Source organism: Poecilia latipinna, unplaced genomic scaffold, assembly GCF_001443285.1.
Source record: "Poecilia latipinna isolate Pla-1442-1.1 unplaced genomic scaffold, P_latipinna-1.0 Scaffold37, whole genome shotgun sequence".
NCBI lineage: Eukaryota > Metazoa > Chordata > Actinopteri > Cyprinodontiformes > Poeciliidae > Poecilia > Poecilia latipinna.
Window position 1 is genome coordinate 766,161 of NW_015112653.1, and position 22,087 is coordinate 788,247.

Sequence of the window (22,087 nt, forward strand, 5' to 3'; positions counted from 1 at the left end):
GGGTTAAAACCAAAATAAATTTAAAAAAAAAAGACATTTGAGTCACATGCCCAAGAAAAGAAAGGAGAGTGCAGCAGTTCCTCCTTGTGTTTCTCACCTTATCCCAGTAGCATTTCAGATCTTGTATTTTAACCATGCAGTCCCTCCGGTCTGTCAAAGGCATTCCCAGATGCTGAGGTGCAACTTCATTTAGCAGAAGAAATTTCTTAAGGAAAAAGATAAATTGCAGTTTTTCAATTAAATCTGCAGCGATGCAACAGATGAAATGCACATTTGAACCTAGTTTGTGTGAGATCTCGTGGAAATTGCTGCTAGCATTTTTCAGTCTCTTTTATTCAAGACATTTTGCTTGACATTGTAAAAAGAGAAAAATCAAGTTTCTGTGAGGAGCGATCACTTTTTGCCCTTACCTGTATCCTCTGGATGCTGATGAGAGACTCCGAGACATTTTCTATGGCGAAGGGGAAAAAGAGCGTGATGGTAAGTCTGACTGCCCCATAGAGGGAAACAGCCATGAACAGTTTGCTGGCCGACAGCCTGTTTCCTGTGAGCACATAAATGCAGACGGTGATAAAGATGATGATCTTGCTTGCCACAAAAAAGGACGCCATGTTCAGGCCACGAAGGTAAGAGCTTTGCATGATCTTGGAGATTTCCATTCTGTAACAAATGAAAGATAATGGTATGACATACTGCTTTGAAAAAAATAATAACAGATCTCACTAAAGGGCATGATGAAATGTGACGCTGCTCTGCTGCAAACTAGAAACTCGCATCATAAGAAAATTGAGTGAAAAACAAACTCTACTGCACCGTCTGACTTCATCCACGAGTGCGCCAAAAGGCTTCTCCCACCCGTACATCTTTATAACTCTGATCCCAGAAATAACTTCGTTCATTGTGCGGATTCGCTCGTCCTTTAGAGCTGCTGTTTCAGCCCTGAAAAGAAGGACACAAATTGCAGAAATGGAGGGACTGCAACACAAGGCAAGGTCTTTTATAGACCTAGCAAACCAAGGTGCAACTGATCCAAAATAAACCTCAGCCTGGAGAACAAACGTCCAAACAGGGTTTGTATCGGCATCAGAATGAAGAGGATCACCATTCCAGCAAGACACGATGGTCCAATGACATACAGCAACAGTAAAATCACGGACACTGCTTGAAGAGGACCGAGCCATAAGAAGTGCAAGTATAAGGTAACCTGAAGAGAGATGGAAAGGAGGCTGATATACTACATAAACAACGTTTTTTCTAATGTATACATGCGTACTTTGTAGTACTTAGAAACATTTCTGAAGAATGCTTTTAAGAGCGGTTACATCCATCAGCTCTAAGTGTACAGAAGAAAAAGCCCAAGTTTTCAAAGAAAAGAACAATATATCCACTGTAAAACATGGAGGGTGTTTGGTTTCCTTTCGCAGCAGCCTTATTGCATCTGGTGCTGTGAATCATCAATCTTTGCAGCGATCAATGAAGTCAAGAGTCGACCAAGTCACCCTTCGGAGAAAAATGCTGCCCAGTGTCAGAGAGCTCAACTTCAGTTGCAGACCTTGGGTCTTTCAACAGGATAATGACCCAAAATATGCAACTGAGTGCACAGCAGAAATTACAGAGAAATAAACATTAGATTGTTTGTGAATGGCCCTCCACGAACACAGACCTTAATCTTACTGATAATCTTTGGACAGATGTACAAACTGCAGTGACGTGAACTTGAGACAGCTCTAGCAGTTTGTCCTGAAAGAAGGGGATGAACTACTGGTTGGCATATGCAAATACCTCATTATGAAGTACAGAGCATATTGGTTGTGGAAGCTACATATATATATATATATATAAGCCATTTTCAATACACAAAATATTTAACTTTTATCTTTAATTTAGTCAGTTTCAAGTTAGTTCAAAGAAAAATTATCTATTTTTTTTATTTTTTGAGAACGTGGCAACAAATGTATGCGCATCTGCATATAGAACAATTTCTCTAAATGTCTTATGATTTTTAAAGAAATCAAATCAAAATCTAGAATCTTGTGATTTAATCTAACTATATTTAGGGATAGAATGTCAAGTTACCTCATCAAATTTGTTGACATCGTTGGATAAGAGGTTCACAATCTGTCCTGTGGTTGTTTCAGCCATTGCTGAGCTGCTGAGACAAAGAGCCTTTGCAGAGCAAAGGTGTCAAATCAAGTCTACAGAATAAACTCAGCACAGAAGGAAACATTTCTCCTGCGGAGCAACACGACGACTGACCTTCCGATAGATCATGTGGCACATGGCCACACGTATCTTCATGCCAGCCCGCTGGACTTGGTAGAAGTACACATGATGAAGCAGAGCTAGGCCTATGGTGGCCAATGAAATGCCTGCAGCACAGCTGTAAGCTTCAGAGACCGAAGATGGCTCAGCAGTGTCGTAGCTCTCAAAGAACTCGATTAGCTTCCCAAGTAGCACTGGCTGAATGACTTTGATAAATTCCTAATAGACAAAACAATAGTAAAACAAAAGAAATGTGAACAGATACCCTTTCAATGTGTCTTGAAAGGGTATATGTTCCTTGAACTTGTTACACATTTTCAGCACAAATATACTTTTAAATGATTTTATGTTGTAGATCAACACAAAGTAGTCCATAACTGTAAAGTGGAAGACAAATGAATCAACATATAATCCCCATGGTGAAACATGGTGATGGCAGCTGCCTATTAGCATAAGCTAAAGTTAATGTTAGCCATGCTGAGGGGGTGGTTTCCTTCAGAAAACTGGAAAACTGGAAAGCTGGTTGGAGGTGATGAGAATTTGGATGGAACCATTGGGCTCTTTGCACGTACGGCGCTGACGTCACATCCATGTGAGCGAAATGCGGCTTTCTGGTTTCTGCTTTGAGTTACCATGACAGCTACAAAAGACAAAGTCGTATTTCAAATGGAAATAAAGCACTGTTGTCTTCCAAACATAATGGGATTTTAAGTTTTCATGGATTTCCAAGCGATCCTGAATTAAGAAGACGGTGGCTTGTAAATATTTGTTGCTACCAGTTAAAGCTAACGCCGCACAGCAAAGTTTGCAGCCTTCACTGCACTCCGGATCAGCTTCTTCAGCCTAAAACTACCGGAGGGAGACGGATGGTAAATAAAGAAGCCATCCCTGTATTATTTCCATAAAATCACTTCTATATTTCGTCCGAAAGAACGAGTATATGGGAACAAGTACAGTCACAGAACGCACTGCTGTAAACACCATCTCTTCACAAGAAGCATGCAAAAGTAATAAAACGAAATAACACAGAGACCTTAAAGAACATGGTAGCACAACAACTTTGAACCTGAACAGCCAGCTGAACTGGAACTCTGACAGCAGAGCTGCCCTACTGTTAGGCTGTGGGGCTTGTTGAACTTCCTCATGCTTCGGAAGCAAAAAGAGCGAACCGTAACCTCCCTCTGTTTGACACTAACGACAATAAACACACAATATACTTGAAAATAAGTACAAAATAAGGTAAAAACATTGTCCGCTAGAATGGATTAAATGTTTAGATACTTAAATAGCAGATTTTTACAAGAAAAATGTCAGAGAATATTGCCTACTAGCATTAGCTAAAGTTAATGTTAGCCACAAAGTTTAAAGAAAGTAAAACTCACCTCAGTATCCGTGAATGTTTAACGAGGTGTAAATCTTAAAGCCTTTCTCCAGCTTACTTGTTGTTGATGATGTACTTCGGATCGATGTACATCATCATTACCTTGTGGATGGAGTATCTTTACCTTGGCCAAGCCTTGCAAGCACCTAGTGTAAAATACCATTCTCAATAGACCGGAAACGACCGAGCCGCTTTTCCCCGAACACGGAAGCTGACGTGCAAAGAACCCTATGGCGATGGTAAAGTAAAAACTTTGATAAGGGCGAAGTTCACCTTCCACCAAGGCAATTACTCTAAACATGCAGTCAGAACTACAATAAAGTGGTTTAGATCAAAGATATATAATGTGGAAGTATTCAGGGCATATGAGGTCTTTCTACCTCTATAAAGATGTACATCCCAATTAATGAGTATGGTTTCCAGTAACAGTGGATGAGAGCTCTGGCAAGTCTGGGTGGCCGCAGATCTTTTATGGCCTGCTCAACTTCTTGATTCCAAAACCTTAAAAAAGAAAAACAAAGATCTATCTAAGATCTACTACCATCAATAGCAACATGACCTTATGTGCCTAATTAATGTATTTAACAAGAATCATCTAATCTGTCTCAGACTAAAAAGTCTTATACTTGGCTGCCTATAATTACCTTTTTAAGTACCGAGTTCGGTCTATGAAAAACAGCAAAGTAAAACTTAAATTGAATTGGAGTTGAATTTATTTATATGACTCGACTGAACTGAATATATCGTGGTGAATATAAACTTGATGTATTTGTTTTGTCATGTGCCTCAGCACTGAATGAGTAAACTGAATTAAGGTTGAAAGGGACAGTGTTATGATAAACATTGACGTACCCATGACTTCACAGAAAGAAGCAACAATGGGATTTTGTTTGAGAACATACCACCTTCACATTTTTCATATTTTACCACATTACAACAACAAAGTTCAAGGTATTTTGTTCTAAATGTATGTAAATCCTGTATTTAGTTCAAGCCACAGTCCCTTCAGCTCTGGCAAACTTCCTCGTTTCTGCTGAAGAAATGCATCATATTTTTTTCTCTGCCATTTTAGCTGTGGTGAGTTCAGGGTGGTTTTAAATTAACATTTTGGCAAGAAGTTAATTTTGGTCTTTAAAGCCCAGAGAGTTTGCTGTGTAAACCACATGGTTTGTGACAAACTGATTTAAATTTGAATATTCCTTTTAGGTATGGTAAAGCTTGATATGTTGTTTTTCCAACCTTACCCTACTTTAAACTTCTCCACAACCTTCTCCCTGACCTGGTGTGTCGCTCAGTCTTCATGATGTTTATTGCTCATTGATGTTCACTAACAAATCTCTGACACCTTCACAGAACAACTCGATTTATAAAGATGTTGCTGTTTAGAAGTTAGTTGGATTCTGAAAATCTTTGGTGGGAATTAATTTTAAGTGTGCCAAGGGGATGGACTGAAATGTCTATACTGGTAAAAAAAAATACATAAATAAATAAAATAAAATAACTAAAAATGTTCAAATTCCAATACAATCCACTGAGATTTGTAGTTGTGATACCACAGAATGCACCAAGTTTCAAGCATCCTATTTCAGTTTTGTTCCAATGCCAAAAATCTGATTAACACAACCTCTAAATTCAAACATATCGTTGGCTAACACAGGAGTTATTATGATAGCAGTAGGAAAGAAGCTTTCCTTCATGTACGAGTTTGAAAAGTACAATCTAAATATAGGTGGGCTCTTCTCCAAGCACAATGTTCCCTCTGAGGCCACACTTCCTCACAGAAAGCAGCCTCTGCCGTATGTGGAAGAGGTGCAGGCTTAAGATGTCAGGCAGTTGGAGGAGAAAATGGTCTCTGTTTTGCTATGACACTTGAGCTTTCGCAATGGAAAATAAAGTTCATTTAACCTGAGAACATACCCTATTCTATTAACAGCTAACAGTAAAATTTGAACTCAAGCTCCTATACTGTCCTAAAACCTAATGTTGCATTGGTTTCCAGAGGGCCTCAGGGATCTAAATCTGAGTTAAATTTTGTGTGGGTCAGTCAACTAGAGCACAGGCACAGAGAGGATATTATAGAAACAGAGAACAGTGGAGGATTTCTACACTTGAGGAAGTCTTGAAAAAGTCAAATAAAGATAGGAATGTCCTAGATGTTTGTCAGCACAGGGACTGCAGTGGTTATAAAATGTTTGAATCTCTCTTTTGTCTTCCCATAGCACATCAGACTGATTTTGAATAATTTCTTAAAATTCACCTTTTGTGTTGACTTTTGACAAAAGATGATATTCTGACTTCATTTTATTTATTTATTTTAGTTTTGATTGCATGGCCAGTTATATGTGTGCTTAAAGTATTTGTCATTTTACTATTTTATGTTTTGTATCTATGTAATTGGTCCTGTGTGGCAAAGTAAAGTGCTAGATTTGGATTGGATATGTCTCTGTTCTTAATTTTGATTTTTTTTTTTTTTTTTCAGCATCAAAATAGCAAATAAAATGCCTTGTCTGCTTGCCGTATATTGGAGGGTTCCACGAAGAACAGGGTAATAACACTATGATGGTGAATAATAATGGTGGATCTGCCCAAGCAGAGTTTGTGTCTAAAAAAAACACACTGAATTTCTTTAAAATTCAAATTACTATAGAATCCTAATTCAACTCAAGTGAATTCAACTATCTGTAAGTGACTACAGATACTTTTACACTAACTTAACAAAAATAAGTGAGTGTGTTACCGCTGTAGTTCCTCTCCAAGTCGCTGAGATGCGTCCTCTGGGAGAACTCTGTACATGTCATCCTCTTCCAGTCTCCTCTTGTACCCAACTCTGAATAAGGGGTTCAGCCAGCTAAGAATACAATATATGACCGCATGTTAATTATTTTTACAACAATAAGTAAAAGAAACTAACAACCAGACAAAAAAAAAAAGTTCCTCAAACATAGACAAGGTTAAATTTGGTTATGCTAAAGAGTTAGTATAACCAAACAGACATAAACAAAATGTCTTTTTTTTGTTCACTACACAAACAGACATTTCGTCTCGCTGTCAGACAGACAGCGAGACGATGAGGGGGAGAGGTGGGAAAAAGAGGAAGGGAGAAACGCAGACAAAAAGGAAGATTTACATGTGCTATGATTATGCCCCTAGGAGCCTGGGGGAAGCCCAGATAATCATGTAAAAGCCTTGAAAGCTTCTGAGTGGCTAATTCATACCACTCAAGTTAAATAAAAACGCATATGTGGATGTACTTTAAAGCAGTCACTGAAATAGTCTTAATCATCCTAATGTGGCATTGAAAAATCTAAAGAAATCAGAAAACATGTCAGGAATAAAATCATAGGCCTCCACTTGGATACAATCGGACCATAATGATCGGCATTACATTTACAGAAAACAAGGCAAAAACTTGCAAGCCTGAGAACATTTTCCCAGCTGTGAGGTACGGCGGTGGCAGTATTATGTGTGTTAGAGTGTTGTGCTGTAGGAGCAACTGCTGTACTTCACAAAATAGATGGCATCATGAGGAAGGAACATAGTGTGAAAATATTAAAGCAACGCCTGCCAGGATGTTTCAACCTGAGCACCAATGGATCTTTAAAATGGACAGTGATTTTAGGCACACTACCAAATTAGTTGTAAAGTGGTTCAAGTCCTCTCTATCCTGGAGAAAGTTTCTTAGCAGAGATACAGGGGTATGTGTGAGAAAGACAACAGTTTTGTCAAAGGGAATAGGCCAAAATTCCTAAACAGAAAAAGTTTAGTCTGTGTTGATGTCAGTCAGTGAGAAACATTGTGCATTTTTTATACTGTGCATGTAAATATCATCGGTATGGAAAACTCATTTAAAGAAGACACTATTTGAAAATGCTTTTTTTTTCTTTTTTTTATTATTTCATGCTTGAAGACAATTGGCAATCCCAATATTTCAACAGTAACAGCTAATGTTGTACAAAAATGTTAACGCAGATAATTTAATGCAATTTAGGATTATTGTTATTGCAAATGGAAATATAACAATCCTTAATAAAAGAACATCTATACATAAAGCAATGTTAACACAAATAAAACTAGGCCAATAAAAGGGCTTATGTTGACTTTGTACATAAATCCTTTCTCAAGCTTGTTTTTTTCTCCTAGAATTAAAGTGGAGTATTGTTTTAATGCTAAAAAGCAGAACTTTCTGCCTAATATGATGCTCTGCAGCTACCTGTTATCACATCCAGGAAAGGGTCTCGTCACTGTCCACTGCCCATGCACTCTGCAAAGCTCTCTGTTCAGCTCAGGTCACGCCACACTGTCAGTGGGAAAGGGCAGTTTTTCTTACCAGAAGAAAATCTTGGAGAGAAGATTAGCTGTGGCTGACGGATTATCCTCCTTCTCCTTATTCAGAGGTTCCATTGCCCCAACAGTGAAAGCAAACCCAGCAGGCTGCTTCTGCAGGCTATGTCCCAGAGAGATATAGAGGTGAAAACACAGCGAGAGCACCTGTTATGAACTCTTCTGTGTGTCAGATTCGGCCCTTGTGACATTCAGGGCAGGATTACTGCAGGAGATTGGCAGCCGGTGTCCCGGTGTTGTAACTATCTGTGCAACCAGTTCATTTAACCCCCCTACCTTGTGATAATGCGCATGCGCACATCGATGCTACGTCACATAGCACCGAGAGATAGACATAGCTATCTATTCGGATAGATAGCTATGTCTATCTCGGTGAATAGGAAAATCAGTAGGAAAATCTGACGAGAAGCAGCTTTGCGCATGCGTGATCCGCTTCGGCTCACTCGACTCCGAAGCGGATCTTCAGATTTTTGTTCCTTAATTTATTATCCAACAGACAAATGTTGCAAAATCAATGAGAGCCCATGGTCTGAAATGACTATATTCAACAGCTCTTCTTCTTCTTCTGGGTCAGTGTAAAGTGAAATGTGCATTTTGAGTTTTAAAATACTATACGAGTTTGTTATTTGGCTTTTGATGGTTACATTTACAGATTTACCTGCGTAAATTTGATGGAACGGTTTAAAATATCTTGAATGTAGTTATGACTAGTCAAAGTTACATTTTTAGATATCTGAATTAAGAATTGCGTGGAAGCCCCTTTGTGCTGTCCAAACAGTTGCCTGTTTGGTCAGAATTTTATGTTTCCTGCACAAAATTGTCAGTAAAAGCCACAATGTAGAAAGAGCTCGGAAATGTTGGAAATGCGGAGAATGCAAAACTTCAAAAACTATAAGACTGCTTCTGAAATCTGCAAAGAAAAACAACCTCACCTCAAAACATAAAGGAAAGTGACACGATGTCCTGTTGGCTGTTTGTTAAAAGCCATGTAAAACACAGCATTCATGTGGAACAAGGTGCTATGATCAAATAAAACCAACATTGAAAAATTTGACCGACATGTAAAATGTTATATGCGCAACACTGCTGCACATGAATCTGAACCATCCTTCCCCTGATGAAACATCATGGTGGCGTTACATCTCCTTCCAGTCTAACTGATCTATTTTGCAAAGAATGTGCCAAATTTTCTGGACCAGAATGTAGGTGTTCAGTTTAGACTTATGGAAAAATAAACTGACCTCTGGCTGTGCATCTTATGTAATGATAGAGGAGCCTAATGCACTGAAACTTTGAAACTCTGCAAGTGGGTACAGATAATTTGGTGGGATGTTGACTGGTGAGCTTTCAAATTAAAACAGAAGCGTTTTTAAAAATTATGAGCCATTTGGATCCACATTTTCTACTTCAGATCCTATTCTTCAAGGTAACATGAACAATGACATACATGTTCATAAAACAGCTGGTAATCATTACTCTCACAGTTGCTAAATACTGTGTGCTAAAATAGATGAACCAGTAACTGGACTTTGTCACCTGTTTGTCTCCTATTTTGTTTAGGATTAATGATTACTTCTTTATTATTTTTATGTTAATATGATACTTGGCATAATGAGAACACACAAATCAAGGATTCTCTCTTTTTCCCTTCGAAAATGTAATGCCTAACTAATTTTTGCAGCATGCTCATCCTTCCTTTACTCGTTCACTTTGAGACACGCGTGTCCGTCCCTCACAAGGTGAGCGATCAAGATGTCCTGTCTGTTAATCATCTTTGTGAAACACATGTCCACAGTGTAATTCTACCTGCCTGAGGTCTTTTTTATTTCTCCTTATATCTTGATATTGACAAAGACAGCACACATTATTAAAGCTATCAAATGACAGGCTGGCAGATTCTGGCTTTCCTCAGTGGCCTAGCCGGGCTCTGCGCCACCATCGCCGCCACGGTGTCCAATGAGTGGAGGGCCACGAGCCGAGCATCCTCGGTCATTACAGCCACATGGGTGCTCCAGGGTCTGTGGAACAACTGTGCTGGGAATGCCATTGGAGCGCTACACTGCAGACCTCATCTTACCATCTTCAACCTTGAAGGTAAGAGATCACTGTATTCTGATTTCAGACTTCCAAAAAGTTAACTTTTTTTTTTTTTTTAATTTAAGACAGCAAATAATAAAGTGATTATGTTTTTCCAGATGAAAGTTTGTGTTTTAAATGTGGTAAATGTGTAAAAAAAAAAAAAAAATGGAGATGTTAAACCATGAATGTTTTTAGAGTCGTGGTGGAAAGTAAGTAATAGCTTGGTTAATGATACACCAGTAAAAAAATGAAGTTGAGCAAATTATGATACTGCCTTAATTTTGAAACAGTTTAGTTTTACAAAAGTTTACATTGTGCATAAAATACAGTGGAAGGAAGTACATCAGTGTAAATTACCAGTATTATTACTTAGACATCAGTGCAACGTAAGCAAACGCATGAAAAGATGCTCAGAACTTACTGGACGTAAGGAGCACACGATTGATGCTCAAAATATTTGTTACGTTAATCCAACACTATGTTTCATAAAGAAAATCACAAAATGTATTTAGCCACACTTATTTCACAATACATATTAAATTTGTCCTTACAGTAACAATAATTTTCCTTTGCTGTTTGTCACATAAAAACCTCAAACTTTAATGTTTTTGGGGGTTTTTTTGGACATACCAAAAACTGACAAGGGAAATTAATTATGTTCTACATTTTTCTTTTTACAAATAGAAATCTGACAAGTGTGATGTATGGATTCAGAACTTTTTACTGTTATCAACCAGAAAGAAACCCTGCAGTTTTGGTCTAATCTTCTCCTACATGTTCCTTTGTCCCCTACTTTGTTTGAGGAAAAATTCAAATGGGACCTCCCCCCACAGCATCGTGCTGCCTCTACCACCTCTCAACACTCTGATGTCTCCACAGAAAGCAGCTGTATTGATACTGAAATTAAAGTGAGAAAGTGAGATTCCTGACTTGAATTTTTTCCTGGCTTGTATTCTTTTTTTTTTTTTTCCACTTCACCATTGCTTAGTGTTAAATTATATCAAAATACACTGAAGTTTACAGTCGTGACGTGACATAATTTGAAAAGGTTCGTCTTCGGAAGGCACTGTGATTCGCTTAGTTTTCTCCGATAAGTTTCTTCTTTTCCCTAATTCTTTTGTTGACTACAATAACCCAGGCTTAACAGGACAATCAAATTAAATTTGAGAGGCAGAAAGTCTTCAATATCTTTTCTATTATCTCGAATCAACTTATCAGTTTCTAAAAGCAGTCCATTTTGAGGAGTTCTGATTCGTTTTGCTTTGAATGATCATAAGATCCCTGCTCAATAGTTCTAGGATAATGAAATTATGTGAAACTTCTGCAAGTACCAGATTTATCTCCCCTATGGAAAGCTTAACATATCAGATCGATGCTAAATTTATGTTTGTTCACTTGTGATTATCAACAAATTGACAACAAATTACTAATCTAAATCTAACATGATAAAAACTGGAGCTCCCACATAAGCTAAATCACTTCTGGCATGTTACAAGATCACTTTCTTTTAATGAGCAAAAACTCTGAATACTCACGCCTATATAAAGAAAAATATATATCGGGCCCCTTTAAAATAAATAAATAGTACAACTTTAATACCTGTAAAATATTTGTACTTTAAAAGTAACTAATTTTTCAGCATGCCCTGAGCAAGCTGAATCAACTGCAGTGCAATAGACGATTCAGTACTTGGAGCATTCAGCCACAAGATGGAGCTCTGATTCACATCAATAAAGCAGGATAAATCTTTAGTTTGGCAGTAAACATCTTCTGTTCTTTTATGTTTGGAACATTGCTGGTAATCTCAACATCTCCTTTCTTTGAACTGAGAGTATAATTCACCCTTTTGAGATTAAAGTGAGATAATGTTAATAATTCAACTAAAACTTGCTATTTCAGGACTAAGAGGAAGCTGCAACACTTAAGTTGAGCATTAATCTCAACCTTCTACAAGGTGAGAGAGAGTGAAGGATATGTTCTCTCAAGGAAAAATAGAAGATGACGGAATGTTGACAAAGCTCAATATAGAGCAAGGAGAGGTTTTCTCCTTGTGCTTCTACATTAAAACTTTTCCATAAACACCCCGAACACGTTCTGGACGTGTGCCAAGCTTGAATATCTAACTTCTTTAGTAACGACTTCACTAACCATCTACGTTCTGTGATTTCAGTCCCTACCAGTGCAGCTCTGAGTCACAGTGACTTTGTGAAAGGGCTGACCATTGGCCACCTGTTGATGTTTAGGGCCAAACTCCTCCCTTCGGAATATAACTGTCCACAACACATTAACTATCAATTGTTCACTATCCATTCAACAAACTCAAGCAGAGCAAAGATACCTTTTCCCAAAAAGTTTTTCTCAGCCATTAATTAATTTCCGCCCGTGCCACCTGAATTATCGTTCCGGGCGGCGTGAAGGAGTCGTCCTTGCAGCATGAGCGGCATGTATCAGGAGATCATGGCTTTTGTCTTAACTACATCGGGCTGGATACTGGAGTCTTCCACCGTGTCAATGGACTTCTGGAAGGTCTCCTCAAACGATGGATCTGTCATTACCACATCTACTTTTTGGGCCAATCTGTGGAAGCACTGTGTGACCGATTCGACGGGGATCTCCAACTGCAGAGACTTTCCGTCAATGTTGGCTCTGGATGGTCAGCTCCATTTTTAAAATGATCCGTTATTCATTGCAGTGGCTGCTTTACCTCATTCTTATTTGTTTTACTTGATTTATACAAAGCTGAAATGTGTGTTTAACTTTCTTCTTCCCGTAGCGTTTTAAAAAAAACATTTTAAACACCAGCTTGTTTCCTCCTTCAGTTTTGTTAGAAAATTCAAGTTCAAGTTTATAGACAAAAAGATGACAGGATGCCCAAGGCAAGTTTCCAATGAAACACTCATTTACACCCAAATATGTTAATGTTTAGCCTTTCTTCTTGGAACTTGAAAACCATAAAGAAGATTTACAAGGCGCCTCAGGCAGTGTTGGCCATGGATGACTACTTTTAGGGGTTGACTTTAGAGGTAATCTTTGCCTCAGAAGCTGATTGGAGTGACAAATGTCATACCAACAAAGTTACCAAAAATTGCCTGGCAGCAGTAATGGTCAATTGCTCTTCATGCTTTCTGTGTAAAGAGTTCAGAAGGTCAGTAGCTTATTGACCTTGCTGTGTTTTAAGCTGAGATTGAAAACCGCCAAATGAAGACAAAATACTCTTTGGATTCCAGACAGGTTTGGTTTGCTTCTGTTTCACAGGTTACATCCAGGCTTGCAGGGGACTGATGATTGCAGCCATCTGCTTGGGTTTGTTCGGTTCCGTGTTTGCTCTTGTAGGAATGAAATGCACCAAAATTGGAGGAAGCGACAAGAACAAAGCCAGGATCGCCTGCTTTGCTGGTGTAGACTTTATTCTCTGTGGTAAGTGCACATGATCTGTCTGAGCGGCAAAGATGTTCTCAAAACCATTTAATTGCTTGTTTCTTCTTCTTCTTTTTCTTCTTCTTCTTCTTCTTCTTCTTCTTAGGCATCTGCTCACTTTCTGCCTGTTCTCTCTATGCACACCGGATAACAACTGAGTTTTTTGACCCGATGTTTATGTCTCAGAAGTAAGTTTTATACTGAAGGTCTCTTTTGTGTTTTTCAACTGAGACGCTTGTGGGACATAGCCTAAAAGTATTTTTGTGTTGTCTCCAGGTATGAGCTGGGAGCTGCTCTCTTCATCGGCTGGGCCGGTGGTATCCTCTGCATTCTGGGGGGCAGTGTCTTCTGCTTCTCAGTTGCAGATTCTTTTTCAAGAAGGTTAGTATCAGCAACGTGTTTGCATTATGCATTAGATTTTTTTTTTTTTAAAGCAACCTCTATGTAATTCATGTTTGTGAGCCCTAAAGGAGTTTGACTTGTAAAGATGAAGCTGTGCTGTTTCTCCTTTGCAGCCACAGTCAGGCAAACTATATCTACAGAGGCGCTGCCTCACATTCACACATCACCGCCTACACAAGAGGGCAGACGAAGCCTGTAAAGGAAGGGCATGCTGCAGACAACAGCAGCTCCTCCAGGGTGCAGCACTTTGATAAAAATGCATATGTGTAAGGGAGGTGAATCCAAATCTTTTAAACCTAAAGTCGTTGGTGGACTTTTAGGAGTTTTACCTTCAGCATGTGAGATGTGACAACAGCAGCAGTGGGGTTCAGTCTAATAGCAGCTGAGGTCACGAAATAGATTTGTGTTTCACCTGTATTTCAGTTTTAAATTTTTATTTTTTTTTTTTTTTTGTCTTCAAGGCAAAGTACTTTAAAGGTTTTCTGACATAGTTTACTCAATGTTTTCGTTCTGAATATAAAAACATGAAAAGTGTGGACCAGGAATGAGCTTGTTTGATCAAATATGGTCATAATTCTCTGTGTATTTCTATGAAACTTTTGAATGTATGTTACTTTTATTTGCATTTTGGTTTAGTTGCTTGTACCTGTAACTGTATCAAAGCCATACTGACAAATTTAGAAATTGTAACATTTGATACATTTGAACATTTGTCATTGTGTATTTTTAGTTGTGTTTATATCAAAATAGATTAAAAAAAATATTGAGATCTGATTTTGTTCTAGTAGTTTTTCCTAAAGACATTTCAACCCCTCTTCATTGATTTTTCACAATCTCTGCAAATAGAAACATTAATATTACAGTCATTAAATCTTGGACTTGTGTGACGGAGCAGCAGCTCTGTATGCACAGCATCAAAGGCTCCTCCCTCGACTAGAGTGGCTTGAGCTGATGTGAAACAATCAAAACTAAAGACGGGCTGCAGAAGGTTTACTATAAACATCTTGCACAATGTCATACAGCCCTCACCCACAAAAATAACACAAACACAGTGTCATCATCTCCATCCTCTGCTATGACATATGGGACCTTTCCGACTCAAATGTAGACGTGTGAGCTCCGATCGTTTTATTTTTTTTTTACCTCCATGCTGCATTGGCAGATTTCGTCAATCCAGCAATGAAGAAGCGTTTGATACAAATATTTGGCTTCTTGATCACTTCTTTGGGATGGCTGTTCATTTTGTGCACCATGGCAATGGACTACTGGAGAATCAGCCAGATCGGAGGACAAGGCGGTTCCTTCATAATCAAGGTGGCCTGGTACTGGTCCAACCTGTGGAAGGACTGTTACACCGACTCCACTGCCGTCACCAACTGTAGAGACTATGGGGTCCTCTGGAGTGTCTTGTGTAAGTTGTCTTCCTTTAAAAAATCAAGTTTATTAATTGTAAAATTCACTGTGTTTTAACGATAAATGTTGAGACACCCTCAAAGTGATATGAAGAGTCAGAATGTTTTCAAAAACATACTGAATTTATTTAATGATTCATCAGCTAATAATTTAGGGCAGTCTAATCGGTTAGGTGTGCTATATACGCCATTTAATAAAAATTGGCTTCGGCAAACAGTGGATTTAGTGTCTCAGCCCAAAAGGCAGACCTTCTGTCTACTTTATTGAATTTTTAGACATATCTGAATGAGCTTTGGGGCATTAACTCTTCAAAAATTTAATGGAGAGTTATCATGTGTGGAGGATGATTGTTTCATATTCTAAAGATATGCTTAACATAAGTTCTTCACCACTAAATGCAATTCCAAATTCCAATTGTACTGTTGTACATCCTCTAACTAAGGTAAGGTAAGGTAATTTTATTTATATAGCACATTTTCAGCAACAAGGCAATTCAAAGTGCTTTACATGAGTTAAAAGGAAATACAAACAAAATAACAAACCAAAGGAAAGAAAAAGAAGAAAAAGAACAAAAGAAGAAAAATAATCTAATGTTGATCTAAAGTATGCATGTAACTAGGTGCTCCTGTTGCTAAGGATCCTTTGGTCTAATTCCATTTCTGGGTTGGGAGAACAGGAGTCTAAAAAGTAGTCTAACAATGTTGATCCACAAGTGTCCTCTGGGCTTCTGGTCTCTGCATCTAAATAGTGACTAACTAACTCAAGGCAAACCAACAATCATGTTTCTAGGGTTCTAAGCGGAGGAAACCAGAGTAAACAGGAGTCAAACATGCAAACTGCGTGCAGACAGACGCCAAGCCAGGACCTAATAAACCCAGAACCTTCTCGCAGCAAGAAAAGACAAAAGTACAACCAATAACATTTTCTTCATATTTTTTGTTGCTGACAGATTACGTCCAGGCAGTTCGGGGGTTGCTAATGTGCGGCTTGACGATTGGATTCTTTGCAGTCGTGTGTTGCTTTGTTGGGATGGAGTGCACTTACATCGGTGGAGCGGAACCAACCAAAGACAAGCTAGTCTTTTCTGGAGCCGTTTTTCATTTTGTTGGTGGTGAGTACAAGAGTTCAGGTGTGTTTTTCACAAAAAAAAAAAAAAGAAATGGAAGAAATGTTTTGCCTTTAATTATTTCTTGGTTTCGTCGAAACCTTTCCACACAGGTGTGTCAAATCTTGTTGCCTACTGCTTATACATCAACAGAGTTGCCAGATCAGCTTTTGCTACCAATTTACCAGCAGGAGAATTTGTGATAAGTTTTTTTTTTTTTTTTTTTTTTTTTTTTTTTTTTGTCGCTATAGGAAAATACTAATCAAAAGTTTTACATTATTAAAATGTGAATTTTTTTTTTCTGTTTTTATTTTAGGTATGATTTAGGACCACCCATATTTCTGGGTTTGGTGGGATGTTTTTTAATATTTTTTGGGGCTGTTCTGTATGCTGTGACGGTCATCAAAGTAATCTACCCTAATAGGTATGTCAACCACTCATCTCTTCTTTCGTATGTAATAAGTTGACCATTAACTTTATGTTTTGCTTTTTTAGAACAGTGATAGAGGTATATGGCAGACCAACATACATGCCCCCATCCTACAGAGGAAGAAGTTTGTACACAGGATACTACGAACCCTCCCGATTCTATGGGTCTTACGCCTCAGGACGATCAAGCACCAAGATCTCAAGGCTGTCTCAAGCTACACCAAAACTGTCAGAAAGAGATGCATTTGTGTAGTACCGCAGCTCTTTCAAGACTTGCAAAGTTCTGCAGCAGGGTTGGAAGAAAGTGTATAATGTCTGACTAAACTGAATGCAATGATTTTGTATCATTTTCTATCATTACTATGTTTTTCGTCACTGCTTTTTATCAATTAGCCAAAAGGCAAAGTCTGAGTTTTTGGATTTCACCATTTTTAAACAATTCATATGACACCAAGTAAGGATTGTTGTGAAATTGATGTGAAAATGTTCAAATATCTTTCAACTTGTAAGTCTGAGGTTGTGGCTTTTTAATTGGAGAAATGAGGTGTGCTCACTCTAGTCTCTCCCTCAAGCAGAGGTTCAAGTGTCTCTGTGTTTTGCTCATGAAATGCTGATAGGTTAGAGAGGACGATTCATGGACAGATTGGGTCCTATTCTGCAGCAAAGTGGGTAATTTCCCAAGCTATCAGGGTGGAGTCAAAAAGTAAAACTTTCTGTTTTTACCCAATTTCTGATCTTCAACTTTGACCGTGAATTGGGAGAGATAAGTGTGTGGATGGGAAAACTTCAAACTCCTGAGGAATTTGAAGAAACTCATCCACGGGCTCAGGGACACTTCTGAGAAACCATGAACAAACACAGTATGCAACAGTCGCTAAAATAACAGTACCTAATTTATGCAAATACACACAAAACTAAAATAAACAGGACACAAATCCCCTAGAGGGGTCTTCAGGTTTGCTTAAAAACAAGAAACTAATGCAAAAGATGTGAATCAGTGCAAAAAGGAGAAGTGTAAGTATAGAACTAAACAATTAATATGTTACTTTTTTTCATCACAGTAAACTTTTTTTTTAATAAAAAAGAAATCAAATCAGATATTGACCAAAAAAATGTGTTGACCATTTTTGAAAACAAACAAAAAAGAAGAAGAAAAATCACTTCCAGTGTTAAAAATCTGAAACCCATCTATAAACAAAAAAGGAAGGCATTTTGCTCTTTCTTGTCAGTTTTGAGACAAACAAGTAAGCATTAAGAATATTTTGTGCCCTTTTTATTTGAGTATCTTTTCAATTATGACATTTTCATATAAAGGTTGGACAGCTTTTCTGGATAGAAATCAATTGTCCTTTGCATGATAAGCATCAATAATTTGTTATTAGCTCATGTTCTGTGTTTGCCAAGTTGTGCTGTTTTTGATCGTGTTTACTCTTAACATTGTGATTTAAAGCAGCCATTATGAGTATCACTTTTTCTGGAGAAGCTGTTTTTGTCCATATGATCAGTATAATAAACACATTCTGTTGACTTTCAGTGAGCGGCAACTTGATTTGTTATTTCTCCAACAAATTTAGTAGAACTGCATGGACATTACCATAGAACATCACTTGTTTGAGCATAAGGAGTCTTCTCTCAAAGTGTCACATTTGACTTTAATAAACTCTGAGGGAAAGAGCAGACCAAAACCAAATCATGCTGGAAGGTTCCTGGGTATAAACATGAAACATAACAGCTTGACCGATCTTTACAAAACACAAAGAACACTTCAAGGCAAAACATGTGATGATGTACACAAACATGGCTGCGTGTGTGTGTGTGTGTGTGTGTGTTTTTCCATCTTAGAGCAGAGGTGAGCAGGGAGCTTTGAACAGGTCCGAAACTGAGGCGTTCCAGAATTTCAGAAGCTTAGATTGTTATTTTTACATCTGAACCTGGGGGGCCAACATGGGTTACAGGACTGTGGTGATGTACATAGAGATCGGCTGCTTTGTGGTCTGCGTGGCCGGGTGGATTTTGGTCTGTTCCACTCAGCCCATTGAGATCTGGACTTGGTCTGAGGTCAACTCTATTGTCCTGACAACATCAAACTACTTCTCCAACCTGTGGAAAGATTGCATTTCTGACTCCACGGGAGTCTCTGACTGCAAGGGAATCCCATCAATGCTGGCACTGAATTGTAAGTACAACATCCTCTCAAAAGTATTCCCGCTTTCTGTGCTTATTCAGATTTCTTTCCTTATGACAAATTTCAGTGCATTACATTGCATATTTCTGTAAAAAAAATTCTGACAAAATGGTGAATAATTGTGAATGAAACACAAGGGACACCATGAATTCAGCCCTGTAATAACACCGCCTTTCTCTACAAATACAGCTGCAAGTTTTTTCTAGTCTTTGTCTCTACTGGTTTTAAGATGGAGACAAAAAAAACTTTTTTCTAATTCTTTCTCGAAAAATATCTCCAGCTAAGTCATCGGGACAATTTTCCAGTCTTGCCACACATTAGTAATGATCTAAACCAGTGTTTTTCAATCCTGGTCCCAAGGAGCCACTATTCTCCATTTTTCTGATTCTATGGATCTAACTTAAAAGAATTGGTGATTGAAAGAGTTTCTGCAGGACTTGATGGCATGAGGAGGAGGAAAAACAATTATTTGAATCAGGTGTTGTCAAGCAGAGAAGCATCTAAAACATGAAGGACTGAGGGTGCTGATCAACAGGTTTGAGAACCATTGATCTAGAATATTCCACGTCAGTGCTGGATATATGTTCAGGGTCATTATCCTTCTCAAAAGCAAAGCTTCACTTCAGTGTCAATTTGCTTTTATTTGAGGCTGAAATCCAAAGTGTTTTTTGAAGGAATATTCTGGATTTGGCTCCACCCATTTTTCCATCATTGACCAATTTCCGTTGTCCGCACAGAAAAGCATTTCCATCACATGATTAGAGCGATGGGCTTACTATGGGCTACAAACTATTGACCTATTAGATACATCTCTGATTGATGTTCTCCTTCTCTTAGCTCTCAGATTAGACAGCTGGCCAATTACTTGATAAGTTGTGTCAATGATAGATATAATAGTGTTTTTGTGAAATGTTCAATTCTTCTTAAAGTGTCTTCACAACTTTCTCCCTGACCCCTCTGATATGTTCCTTGGTGTTTCTGCTTCTGTTTGTTCTATAATGTTCACTAACAAACCTCTGAAGTTTTCAAAAACAAATGGATGTAGTTATACTGATATCACCTGTGTGTGATCTGGTAAATCACACACAAGTGGATCATTTGCAAAATAAGTACCTTCTCAAGATAGATTATTGAACTAGTTTTTTTTTTAGGGGCATCAAAGCAAGTGGATAAAGAGGAATGCAAGGATCGCTTTTCCAGAAAACCATGTTTTTTTTATTCTTACACTTTTTCTATTATGAACAACTGTGTATTGATGTAATACAAAAAAAGCATAATAAAATACATTGAGATTTGTGGTTCAGGGGGGTATGAGTACTTTTTCAATACCCTGTTTGATTAAATCCAAAACATATTCAAACTATTTTTGCTTTTCAACAGGGGACATCCATATGTGCCGGGCTCTCATCATCACTTCTATCATTTTGGCTTTCTTTGGATCCATCCTGGTCTTAGTGGGAATGAAGTGCACTAAGATTGGGGGCTCAGAGATTACCAATGCAAAAGTAACCTTTGCTGGAGGGATGAACTACCTTATAGGAGGTAAAACCCAGAAAGATCTCACTGATGTAAACCCAGTGTTTCACCATTTAAAGTAATGTCCCTATATCATTTCAGGAATGTGTGCAATGGTGGCGTTCTCATATTATGGACACAAAATCAATTCAGAGTTTCAGAACCCAAACTATGTGGAACAGAAGTATGTGTAACCCATTAAATAGTCAACCTTTGTCTGCAAATACAAATCGACAGCTGGGTAGCTTTTTTCTCTTTTCGTCTGTTACCAGGTTTGAGATAGGTGTTGGAGTCTTCATTGGCTGGGGTGGCTCCACTTTGCTTGTCGCTGGAGGCCTTATTTATAGTATCTTAGCAGGGAGGGAAGCCTTCAAATCAAGGTCAGATACTGATATTAAAAAGTTTAAAAAATAAAAAAAAAACATTTGCCCTTTCCATTGTTCTCTAAAATACAACTGTATATCTGTTGAATTTGATCCTCACAGGCCAGAGAAGTACCCCGTCACAGAGTACCCTGCTTACACGTTTGTTCCATCGAGAAAGAGCTACGCATCATCGGCTCGCACAGAGATCACAGGAACCAGGAAGTCCAGGAGCTCCAGCGGAAGCAGAAACAGCAGCGTCTCCGTCATCTCAAGCACAACAAGGAAGACGGGCAGCAACGCTTATGTCTGATTCTTGCCTATAGTTTCATGGGAAAGTATTTTCTCTCCTGACAGATTTGATCTGTTTATGCTTGTTTTTTTTGGTCAGATGTACATGTTTCAGATCATTCAGATCTCATCACTGTATCTACTTGAAGGGCTTTCAGAGTGAAATTCGTTCATGCCTTGTGTTGGATAGCAACATTTTCTTTGCTGTAGAAAATGTTTTGACTTGGTGGTTTTCACAAACCATCAAAATGATAACCCCAAAAGACTGAATGCTACTTTTAAACAGTTGAATTGACTGTTTAGACAGATTTTAAAGATTGCTCATATTCCCAAAGGGATAATAAATCATAAAATGACTACAATTTAAACAAGTTAGATTCAATCAGTCAATTAAGCAAATTTTGAAGCAAATTAGTTTGTTTTGTTTAGGATATTTGTTAACTGATTAAATTTGCTGCGGTAATAAAACAGTTTTTGTCTTTTTTCATGTCAAAACTTTTAAACTTCACAAAACTTACTTTGCTCTAATTTATGACCTATATATTTACACATCCTTATCAAGGGTAACAAAAGTGTGATTTCAGATTTTCTAATGGCAGTATCCGTATTGATTTAGGATTGAAATGTCTTAAAGCAGGGTACAAATGCATTAGATTAATTTAAAAAAAACTGATCACCTCTACAATGTTATCCAAGAGCTTTATTGAAATCAGAAAGAAATGTAAAAATGAAGAATTAATGGACAAGAAATGTTTGTGTACTGAAATGCAATTCAAAGCACTGCCTTACCACAAAGCCTTAGAAATAGAGGAAATTAGAGCTGCTCCACTCAAAACAACAAAATATTCATTCAACCTACGATCCATATAGTATCCCACAGAAGCGTGCCGCTGTATTTCCATGGT

General features: G+C 38.0%; 4 protein-coding genes across 10 annotated transcripts in view; 3 read left to right on the forward strand and 1 right to left on the reverse strand.

The window, feature by feature from the left end:
- The window catches only part of LOC106954972 (multidrug resistance-associated protein 4), a 58,483-nt gene extending 50,226 nt beyond the window's left edge, over positions 1-8,257 (reverse strand). For 2 of the 6 annotated variants that reach the window (XM_015044883.1, XM_015044866.1), the window contains exons 1-9: positions 7,971-8,257; positions 6,381-6,491; positions 4,024-4,144; positions 2,257-2,481; positions 2,077-2,166; positions 1,041-1,204; positions 814-939; positions 411-660; positions 98-205 (exon numbers count right to left, since the gene is read on the reverse strand). In XM_015044883.1, coding sequence (XP_014900369.1) covers positions 98-205; positions 411-660; positions 814-939; positions 1,041-1,204; positions 2,077-2,166; positions 2,257-2,481; positions 4,024-4,144; positions 6,381-6,491; positions 7,971-8,044 — 1,269 coding nt within the window. In that variant the 5' untranslated portion in view covers positions 8,045-8,257. Of the gene's footprint in view, positions 1-97; positions 206-410; positions 661-813; positions 940-1,040; positions 1,205-2,076; positions 2,167-2,256; positions 2,482-4,023; positions 4,145-6,380; positions 6,492-7,970 lie in introns of those variants that run through there. The other 4 variants (XM_015044857.1, XM_015044875.1, XM_015044888.1 and 1 more) reach the window with 4 other exon arrangements.
- A 1,427-nt stretch (positions 8,258-9,684) lies between these two features.
- LOC106954680 (claudin-10-like) lies at positions 9,685-14,656 on the forward strand. 2 transcript variants are annotated; one of them, XM_015044382.1, is made up of 5 exons: positions 9,685-10,078; positions 13,319-13,480; positions 13,587-13,668; positions 13,757-13,861; positions 13,996-14,656. In XM_015044382.1, exons 1-5 carry the CDS (start codon positions 9,865-9,867, stop codon positions 14,150-14,152), a joined length of 720 nt encoding a protein of 239 aa, XP_014899868.1. In that variant the 5' UTR covers positions 9,685-9,864; the 3' UTR covers positions 14,153-14,656. The 2 variants fall into 2 exon arrangements, with proteins under 2 accessions (XP_014899868.1, XP_014899860.1); XM_015044374.1 differs by lacking the exon at positions 9,685-10,078 and adding an exon at positions 12,381-12,716.
- A 270-nt stretch (positions 14,657-14,926) lies between these two features.
- On the forward strand, positions 14,927-17,942 carry LOC106954998 (claudin-10-like). The gene is made up of 5 exons (XM_015044911.1): positions 14,927-15,293; positions 16,245-16,406; positions 16,514-16,596; positions 16,712-16,824; positions 16,896-17,942. Exons 1-5 carry the CDS (start codon positions 15,062-15,064, stop codon positions 17,080-17,082), a joined length of 777 nt encoding a protein of 258 aa, XP_014900397.1. The 5' UTR covers positions 14,927-15,061; the 3' UTR covers positions 17,083-17,942.
- Positions 17,943-18,662: 720 nt separating this feature from the next.
- Positions 18,663-21,641, forward strand: LOC106954692 (claudin-10-like). The gene is made up of 5 exons (XM_015044394.1): positions 18,663-19,005; positions 20,395-20,556; positions 20,632-20,713; positions 20,802-20,909; positions 21,015-21,641. The coding sequence occupies exons 1-5, from the start codon at positions 18,774-18,776 to the stop codon at positions 21,202-21,204; spliced, it is 774 nt and encodes a 257-aa protein (XP_014899880.1). The 5' UTR covers positions 18,663-18,773; the 3' UTR covers positions 21,205-21,641.
- The last annotated feature ends 446 nt before the right edge of the window (positions 21,642-22,087 follow it).

Excerpts from the sequence above, each read along its gene's own strand:
- LOC106954680 (XM_015044374.1), top strand. The coding sequence starts at position 12,497 with ATGAGCGGCATGTATCAGGAGATCATGGCTTTTGTCTTAACTACATCG. Across the intron at positions 13,481-13,586 it reads TGTAGACTTTATTCTCTGTG|GCATCTGCTCACTTTCTGCC; the intron begins GTAAGTGCACAT and ends TCTTCTTCTTAG. Across the intron at positions 13,669-13,756 it reads CCGATGTTTATGTCTCAGAA|GTATGAGCTGGGAGCTGCTC; the intron begins GTAAGTTTTATA and ends TGTTGTCTCCAG.
- LOC106954998 (XM_015044911.1), top strand. The coding sequence starts at position 15,062 with ATGAAGAAGCGTTTGATACAAATATTTGGCTTCTTGATCACTTCTTTG. Across the intron at positions 15,294-16,244 it reads GGTCCTCTGGAGTGTCTTGT|ATTACGTCCAGGCAGTTCGG; the intron begins GTAAGTTGTCTT and ends TGTTGCTGACAG. Across the intron at positions 16,407-16,513 it reads CGTTTTTCATTTTGTTGGTG|GTGTGTCAAATCTTGTTGCC; the intron begins GTGAGTACAAGA and ends CTTTCCACACAG.
- LOC106954692 (XM_015044394.1), top strand. The coding sequence starts at position 18,774 with ATGGGTTACAGGACTGTGGTGATGTACATAGAGATCGGCTGCTTTGTG. Across the intron at positions 19,006-20,394 it reads ATCAATGCTGGCACTGAATT|GGGACATCCATATGTGCCGG; the intron begins GTAAGTACAACA and ends GCTTTTCAACAG. Across the intron at positions 20,557-20,631 it reads GATGAACTACCTTATAGGAG|GAATGTGTGCAATGGTGGCG; the intron begins GTAAAACCCAGA and ends ATATCATTTCAG.